The 10,000-nt window shown below is 48.9% G+C and overlaps 1 protein-coding gene across 1 annotated transcript in view; it reads right to left on the reverse strand.

Moving 5' to 3' along the window:
* Positions 1–10,000, reverse strand: part of fgfrl1a (fibroblast growth factor receptor like 1a) — a 40,473-nt gene that overhangs the window by 15,861 nt on the left and 14,612 nt on the right. Inside the window, exon 3 of the mRNA XM_084469019.1 lies at positions 4,060–4,371. Within this exon, the coding sequence (XP_084325145.1) occupies positions 4,060–4,371 (312 nt within the window). The remainder of the gene's footprint in view (positions 1–4,059; positions 4,372–10,000) is intronic.

Genomic DNA, 10,000 nt, shown 5'->3' on the forward strand with positions numbered 1-10,000 from the left:
GGGAAAAACGGGAGGGCCGCGGGAAACAAACGATTGAGTGTTAATAAGAAAAATGTGTGAGAGATAGCGTGGTTAAAATGTGAGAGGAAAACAGAGGAATCCAACGCAGGTGTGGCCTCTCTCATTACCGTAGGACCACACAGGAGATGAGGACATAGAGGAGGAGGATGTAGGAGAGGAGAGGAGAGGGGAGGAAAGGGGGTATGAGAGGCCAGGAGAGGAGAGGAGAGGTGGGAGGAGGGGGAGGAGAAGAGAGAGGAGGGAGGATAGGAGATAGGAGGTAGGAGGGGACAGGAGAGGAAGGAGGAGCGGAGACTAGAGTGGACAAGAGGAGGAAGGAGAGGAGAGGAGAAAAAAGGGAGGATAAGAAACCCTTCTTTTGTCGTCACTTCTACTCTCTTGTTTCTGCCGAGGTACAAAAGGAGAGGAAAGAAGGAGAGGAAAGAAGGAAGGGACAAGCCAAAGGAAAAGACACACACAATACAATTAAATAAATATTAACGGAAGCCTCCACTCCAGCGCTTGGGGTTCAAAATGTTCCACAATCATTGTTTGTGGAAAAAGCTCCTTTCCCTGTACGGCAATGAACACAAGCACAGGACACGACCCAAGCGGGAACGGAAACAATCTGCGTCGGACAATCCTCACCAGGCTCCGGTCATCAGCGCCCATGCAGATTTTTTCCAACTATAAAAACACGGAGGGGGCCTTGCTTCCATGACTCCCGCTGAACTACTTTCCATTCTTAAGTGCCTCTCCAAGGACACTCCGAGGCACACTTCCAGGCTAGAGTTACACACGGGGGTCATCTCTGAACAGCCAACCACTTGTGAAAGGCTTTCAGCCGCATTCTGGTGTGTGACTGTGTGGACGGGGAGCGGTCTGGGAGCTGGGCTTTGTGTTCGCCGGTGTGCTCTGCCCTCTGGTCGTGTCCGCTGTCTGTCCGTCTATCGCCGATGGAAATGAGTTGTGATTTTCTTTTGGTTAGTGGTGATCTTCACTGGCCTTTGATTAATGACAGATTTATGTTACAGCACTGTGGCGGTTGTGTTTGGATTAGGGAGATTTAGTGGCTGAGATTATGGTCTGTGTGAGTTTTTCTTGGATTCTTTATGGGAAAAAAATACTTAATCCACAGATGGGAGATTTTCTGAAGAACCATCGTACAATTTCAGTCACCAGGAACACAAAGTACACCTTAAATGGAAGCGTTCAAGGTAACGACTATATGCTGCTCCAGCTCCAACATTGATGCATTCATGGAACCAGTATAAATGATAACTGAATTGTTATATCACGTATCCATAGATTAGCATAAAGAATGATAGTTATGCACGTTGACTAGGCCAGCTGGCTATGCTAGTTGGCTATGCTAGTCACTCACGTAAAGCAGCCTGAAGTAAGCAGCCAGTGAAAGCACAACAAAGCGCATTGGTGAAGGATTGGAGTCGACGTGTGCATTAGTGGGTGAGGTGAACAGAGGTGCAAGTCAACAGTTAACGTTTCACTGGATCTGACAGCACGGTTACCGAAGGCAAAGCAGCACCGGGCTCTGAGGGCCACACAACGGCCCTCAGTGGTTTTGATCGGAGAGGAAGTATGTGGGGATGCACTCTGGGTCACCCTGACCCACAACACAGAGGTCCACACAACACAAGGTGAAGAAACACAAGAAAGTAGTCGCTGTGGCACTCGTGCATTATCTGTTTATTAGTAAGAAGTATAATAATGCTATTTAGCATAAGGATTACTGATGTCTCCTTGAGAATAGAGGGTGGAAGGGATTGAGAGAAGGAGAGGAGGAGAGGAGGAGAGGAGGAGAGGAGGAGAGGAGGAGAGGAGGAGAGGAGGGGGGTGAGAGGTGATACAGATTGGGCAGCAGGGAGTGAGGAAGGAGAAGTGGTGGGGGGGTACAGCTGCCTGTGTAGATGACATCAGGGGCAGCTGTTGAACTTGGAACCCCCCCCCCGCGTGCCCTCGCCCCCCCCTGTGCCTAAGCTCTGCTTTGAAGTCCAGGACAAAGGAGGTGGAGGATGCTTCTGAATGGAATTCCTTCATCGATACACGGGAACAAGTGTCCTCCTCGCCGGTACAAGAGTCTGTCTTAATGCCGACACAGAATAAGCCGGACATTTTCTTGTTTATCAATTGGGATTTGGATTCGCCCACTAAGGGCTATTGTACAGACGATGGATAATAGATACAATCCTTTGACTGCGAGACCACTGCAGAGGGGCTATCATCACAGCGTGTCCCTGTGCAATGGACACAAACATGGGACACCACGCACGCACGCACGCACGCACATCAACCCACTCACACACACCTCCTTTTACCGCCCCCAACAAGCATGGTACAAACACAAACATCTCTCCAAAAACAAAAAGAGCCATTCATAATGCGGCCTTCACAAACCCCGCATCCTCCCCCCCTACACACACACACACACACACACACACACAATCACACACAGGCAAACACACACACACACACACACACACACACACACACACACACACACACACATACACGCAGCCACATGCAGAGCAGCAGAGCCTGGCAGTCTGACCTGCTGCAGAGACGCGCTGGCTTCATTACCACATCAAAGCGAGCTCAGCCTAATTGCCTAATTAGGCCCCAGAAATCAAAATGGCACAGCCAATGGTAGGCCAGGATCGGGAAATGAGGCAAGACAGGAGTGGGATAGGAACCCGAAAAGGAACAAAGGCAAGAAGAGGAGGGAAAAGTATAACATGAGGATGACGAGATGGATCCCAAAAGAAAAGACATCCAAGAAAGTAGTAGTCATAGGCAAACAACAAGCGACCAGCTGCGGTCCGCTTTTGTATTGTGTGTATTGCCCCTTCATTCCCCAACAAAGATATAGCGATGGATACGCACATACACAACCACAAGACAGAGTCCACCCTCATGCTCACCTACACGCACACGCACGCACACACACACACACACACACACACACACACACACACACACACACACACACACACACACACACACACACACACACACACACACACACACACACACACACACACACACACACACACACTGTTCATATGCTTTCCTTCAGCATTGTACTGCAGGTTCTGCCTCAACGCAAGTACAATTGAAAAATTCAATTCAGGGAAAGCGTAATGTCTTTCACATGTTGTTCCATATGTTTGTGTGTGCGTGTGAGTGTGTGTGTGTGTGTGCAGCGTCTGCGTGTTCACCTTTGTTATTTGTGAACGCGGGGTTCTGTTGAACACGGCCTAAAAGAGAACGACTGCATCAAAGATAGAGATCAGAATCCAAACGGGTCACGCCCCATACAGATGGCAAACGTTCACATCCCTAAAGCCATATTCCAAGACACACACATCTAACAACCTCTGGGCTCAAGCATAAATACATCCAGTCCCCCAAACGAACATGCACAACTCCTCCGTTGGGATTCAAAGGTGACACAGAGAGAGGTAGGTTCACCTAGACTCTACATAGCCATTCAGTCCCTTATCTGTCTGTTGTAATATTGTTTGTTGTACGTCCTGGCACTTAATGAACACACTTAATGCAGGTTGTATTCATTCATTGTACTTAATTGTGTAGCTTGTACTGAATTGTGCAGCATCTGCAGTAGCCTAGCTATCACTGCTGTATACGGGGAATGGGGTCAGCCTGGCGATTGTCAGTACTTGCACTTGGTTCGATGAACGTCTTTACTGTACCAACGGCGATATATTGTTTCACTTCTTGACAAATGACAAATGTACTTATTGTAAGTCGCTTTGGATAAAAGCGTCTGCTAAACGCCCTCAATGTAAATGTAAACGTAGCGTCCCACCATAAATACGGCCAGTCCCCTGAAACGAGAAGCCCTTCCCCCTGGGGGGTCTGGAGAGAGGCAGCGTCCCAACATGAGAAGCCCTTCCCCCTGGGGGGTCTGGAGAGAGGCAGCGTCCCAACATGAGAAGCCCTTCCCCCTGGGGGGTCTGGAGAGAGGCAGCGTCCCAACATGAGAAGCCCTTCCCCCTGGGGGGTCTGGAGAGAGACCACAGACGGTCTGGGAGGCGCTGGGTGCTCGGGTGGACTCACCGATGACGATGAGGGTGTAGTTGATGTTGACGCTGCCGAAGCCGTTGGCGGCCTTGCAGACGTAGGTGCCGGCGTCCTCCGTCTCCACGGCCTTGATGCGCAGCGCCAGCGGCAGCATGCGGAAGCGCGACCAGCCGCTGTGGATGTTGCGGCCGTCCTTGGTCCACATGATGAGCGCCGGCGGGTCCCCCTCCACGGGGCACGTCAGCTTGACGGTGCGGCCCAGGCGGATGGCCTGACGGTGGGCCACGTGCTCCGACACGCGGGGCGGACCTGGCGTGGAGGCGTTCACAAGAGCCGGGGGTTAAGGGAAGGGGTGGCATCTCTGCACAAAGCGTGTTTTTAACAGTGTGTGGCGTGCCTTCGTTTTTTTAAAACACACTGAAAAGGCTTTTAGAATGGAAATTATTCATTCAAAATAGGGCTGAGTATTGGCCAATCACCAGGAAAGTAAGTCATATATCTGTGGCTTATCATACTGTGCATCATTCACAAAGTATGTGACATGACTCAGCCGAATAAACAGAGATCTTATATGACATGACTCATCTCCAAAGTGAGCGGTAGAGCATCAGCTGGAAAGACCAGGAGAAAATTGAGTGAGAACAGAAGAGGGGAAGGATTGTAATGGTAAAGAAAAGAGAGGTGAGACGACAGAAGGTCAGAGGCAGGGAGGAGGCGAAGGGAAGGGAAGAAGGGAAGAATTTAAGGGAGTATGAGGGAGTATGAGGGAGAGAAAATCAAAGAATCAAAGAGAGAGAGAGACAGAGAAAGAATGGAGGGAAGAAATATGAGAGAGAAGAGAGATAAAGAACAGAGAAGGCTAACAGAGGCGGTCGGACTAATGGTGTGGAGGGAGTAGTGGGGATGAACGTGTGACTCCCCACACACACACACACACACACTCACACACACTTTATCTCCACCTGAGCCCGTCTGCACACTCCCAGTGTGGGACCGCAACACAGACTCACTAAATATGGGCCTTGAACGCCGGCCGTCGTAGGGAGACGGTAACTCCGACCAACGACTCAAACGGAAACAAACTTTGAGTTTGAGTTAAACTAGACAGCTCCCCTCTGACCCTCGCACCTCCGCTCTGTCTGCCTCAAATACCTCCGAGACAGAAGCCTGGATTATTTAGGCGAGGATCCGCGTCCAAAAGACCACGGCCAGACATACAAGCCCCCACCCCCCCCCCCCCCCCCGACATGCAGGTTGGGAAACCTTTTAAGGAAAGGACAAACAGTGGTGTTCATTAGCAGTCCTTCAAACTGTCCAGCCCAACCGTCACAGATCTGATAAAGTACTGCGTACGGGGCGATACTCGGGGGGAAGACAAACACACACACACACACACACACACACACACACACACACACACTGCCCTTCTCTGTGGGGTTCATTTATCCTCCTGTCTTATCAAATCAAAGATACGCAGCGCAGGCTAATGTGTGTGTAGTTCTCGTAGTCTGTCCTTGTTGGAGGTTAGACTAACTGCCGTGCAGCCGTGTTGAAGGGCAGCGACGTCAGTACACTTGATGTACTCACACACATTGAAAACACAACACAGCGTACAGTATAAAGTAGACTATAAAACTATAGAGTGAAGCAGAGAAGTATTTCCTTATTAGATAAGTTCATGTTTAATGTTTGAAAAGTTTAAATACATAGAAAAGGATAGGTCAGCAGCTATTTGAAATATGCTGAACATAATTAAGTGTAGTTATAATAAGTGTGATAAAGATTTGTTACAGAGAACATATCTGTGTGGGATGAATTAAATACGTTAACGGAGCACTTCTGAATGGAGTACGAGGAGAGCAGAGAGTTGCAAGAGCTGAAAAGAAAAAAGCCATTACACGGAACTAATATATTGTGCGTTTCCACGGCGACTTCTTTCTGGTTTCACCGGGGAGGGGCGTGATGCTGACACCGTGATGGATGGCAGAAGGTGAGATGTGTGAAAAAGACATTAGTCACAGTGAGGGCTATCCACAGAGGGCCTATCTCGCTCTCTCTCTTCTCTCTCTCTCCTATCTCTCCCCTCTCTCTCTCCCATCTCTCCTCTCTCTCTCTCTCTCTCTCTCAGCCTCCGGAGGGACCCACACAGCTGCATGGCGTTCTCATCAGACTCATGGAGTCTCTCTCTCTCTCCCCTCATCCCTCTCTCATTCCCCAGCCCATCTGCTATAGCCCCCTATGCCCGCTTCCTTCTCCCTCTCTCTCTTTCTCTCTGTCTTTTTTAATTGTAGCTTGAAACTCTGTTTTTACCATCCATCACATGCAACATAAAGAAATAACCTTCTTTATGTCCTTCCTTCTTGCATTCTCTCGTTCCCTCTTCCCCTTCTTTGCTCCTTTCTTTCTTTGTTTCCATGTTTCCTACTCTCTATCTTTCTCCTTCCTCTCCTTCCTTATTTTCATGTCATCTCTTTTCCTCCCTCTCTCCGATCTCTCCATCAACGCTCCCTCTCCACCACCCTCTGCACTCCCTGCTCCCCTTAGGTTTCACACAACTTATTTTTCATACATTGATTTACTCTCTCTTGCTCCCAAAACACACACACACACACACACACACACACACACACATATTTGCACCTGCACAAGCACACAGACACAGACACACACAGACACAGACACACACACACACACACACACACACACACACACACACACACACACACACACACACAAACGTCTTCTTCCCTGTTGATTTACTGTTCTACTGCCTTCTGTTTGATACAAAGCCCAGTTTCAGATCTACAAACACACACACACATAAACACATTCACACAAGGAGACACACACGCAGGCACACACACACGCACACACACACACACACACACACTCACACACACTAACTGGTACACAACCACATACAGGAGCAGGACCTCCAAATGAACCTCTCAACATTCAACAGTTAACCTCCTCACCCCCCGCTCTCCGCCCCCCCTCCTCCTCACACACCTCCGTCACCTCGCCCCCCCCACCTCCTCCTCTCTCCCACATGAAGGGAGCACCCGGCCCCCCTCCTCCTTCTCCTCGGCTTGGAGGAGAAATCCTTTTAATTTGTCTCTCGGGGCTGAAAGTGAAGCAAGCAACAAATCTTTTCTTCTTTCTCAATTTCACCAGACATGGGGTCACTGTGTGTGTGTGTGTGTGTGTGTGTGTGTGTGTGTGTGTGTGTGCAACAGTAGAGGAAATGACAGGTCTTTAAAAAAGTCATGTCTGTTTAGTCAATTTGGGACTGACTGCGATCCCTTGGCTGTCACACACACACACACACACACACGCACACGCACGCACACACATACACACACACGCACACACACACTTAGACGCAGATGGACACTGACACACATACACATGCACACACGCATGCACACCCACACACACACACACACACACACACACGCGTGCGCACACACACACACGCACACATACATCACACACACTTATTTTCTGTGGCGTGGGAGAGCCTGGATTGGAACAGGCTGTCTTTTTTCATAATCAAATCTTATCTAGTCTAATCTAATAGAATATATTAATATAATACAACCGAAGACAACTCCCCAACCCAAAATAAATATCAGATGTGGCCAAATAATAATGAATAAATAAATGATCATGCATAAAGTAAGTGCAAAGAGCACAGTGTTGGTCAGGGCTTGAGCGTCGGCCCCTGGCCCCTGCGAGGGGCCCGGTCACGTCAGGGCCCCCAGGTGGGGCTGGAGTCAGCGGAGTCCAGAGGGAGGTTGTTGTTGGCACCGCGGTCCGCCTGCAGAGACGCCAGGAATGCTTTTGATGGAGAGCCCTTAACAGCGAGACCCAGTGCTAATGTACTGTGCAAGGCCACTTTGTGTGTGTGTGTGTGTGCGTGTGCGTGTGTGTGTGTGCGCGCGTGTGTGTGCGTGTGTATTTGTTTGTGTGTGTTCGGCAATTATCACAGACGGTGATCCGTTCAGAAACCAAACGAGGTCCAAATTAACTTTTCCGCCCTTTTTTTTGTTATTTTTATAGTTATGAACTCATCTGTCAGTGCTTTCCAAAAATAAAGTTGACAGAGTCTTTCAGCAGTACAGGTAAGACGAGCGAGAGCATTAGCCAACCCACCAAGCTCTGCCTAGCTCAGCCCCTAGGTCTCTGAGATACACCTAGCTCCACCAAGCTCCACCTAGCTCCACCTAACTACACCGAGCTCCACCTAGCTCCACCAAGCTCCACCTAGCTCCACCTAGCTCCACCTCACTACACCGAGCTCCACCTAGCTCCACCAAGCTCCACCTAGCTCCACCTAGCTCCACCTAGCTCCACCGAGCTCCACCGAGCTCCACCTAGCTCCACCTAGCATCCACTGATGAATGGGGGGGGGGATTTCATGTGTATAATGTTTATGCGTGTGTATAATTAACTCATGCTCATTATACACATGCACATAGACAGAGGCAGGCAGACCTCCATGCTGTGCACACACAAATGGACACGTGGTCTCACACACATGTGTGCAGTCCACATTGGTATTAGTTTATGATATTATATTACTTTAGTGTATACTACAAGTGAACCTCCTAAGATGGCTCAATTAGATATCCCGAGATTGAGATCTCAAACTCGGGATATTGTTTTCAGAGCACGCATTGACGGCCGTCACGCTAATAGAAACAAATAAATCCTGGCAAAAAGTGTTATCTTGTTCATTCTTGGAGTGTTCATGTGTAGTACATACTAAAACAATTATTCACCTCAGGGTCCTATTCACTCCGCCTTCGGCGAATAATTGCTAATTATATCATATTAAACTAATGTTATACATGCCTGTTTTGTTTTCAAACACATCGTATGTGATTTCTCTCATCCTCCCCCTCTCGGCCTCCACCCCCAATTCTATCACTTGACCTCCTCTCCTTCCTCCGTCCATTCATGTATTCATCCATCCGTTTAGCCCTTTCTACTGTAATAACTACTTCCATTGTTCCCCCTTCCTATTCACCTCTCTGCTGCACCTGTCAGCTCTGAGGATCAGAGACCTTCCACAATGAGGACATCGGGGGCGGCCAATCAGAGGCTGCCCTGTCACAAAACACAGGAAACCACAATAAGAGGAGGGGGGGAAAGCATTTAGAGGCCTATTAAAGCTCTACCTTTCCCACATGTACACCAGCGCACGCACGCACGCACACACGCACGCACCTGTGCACACACACACACACACACACACACACACACGCACACACACACACACACACAAACAAAAAGGACCTCAACTTCCATAGTAGCTTTAATGTCATATAAACATGGGTTCCACGCTGGCTTTTAAATGTTATGTGAAATAAAAGCATGCGGTTGCTGTCGTTTCTCACTCCCAGCTGAAAGATTCCGGGTGTGAAACCCCAGCGTCCGGAGTCTACCTGCAGGCCTTCAGGGAATGTTGTCCCATAAGGTTGTTATGGATACAAGCTACATCTGCTACGTCGTAAACACAGGTAGACAAAAGTATTCAGCAAACACAGTGTTATGAGCAGTTTGGCTTATAGATCTGTCCCCGACTACCACATAAAGTACACGTGGTGTGGTAATCTGTAAAGTATTACAGAAGAATACATGACCTTAAAGTTGTAGTTTCATTAAAACTACAACCTGGTGGCTTCATTAAAGCCCTGGTGTTGTAGCTCCACATTGTCGCTCCTTTAAGTTTTCAGATGCTTCTATTGGGGGAGCCCACACACAGTGGAGACCAATCAGTGTTTGTTGTCCCCGTCCACTGGCCATCAAATAGTGAGTGGTACGCTTTACCAAAGTCAGACCACGGACCCAACACACACACACTGCGGCAGAGGGAGAGAGAGAGAGAGAGGGAGAGAGGGAGAGAGAGGGAGAGAGCGGGAGAGAGAGAAAT

The sequence above is a fragment of the Micromesistius poutassou genome (genome assembly GCF_964030765.1).
Source record: "Micromesistius poutassou genome assembly, chromosome: 6".
Taxonomy (NCBI): Eukaryota; Metazoa; Chordata; class Actinopteri; order Gadiformes; family Gadidae; genus Micromesistius; species Micromesistius poutassou.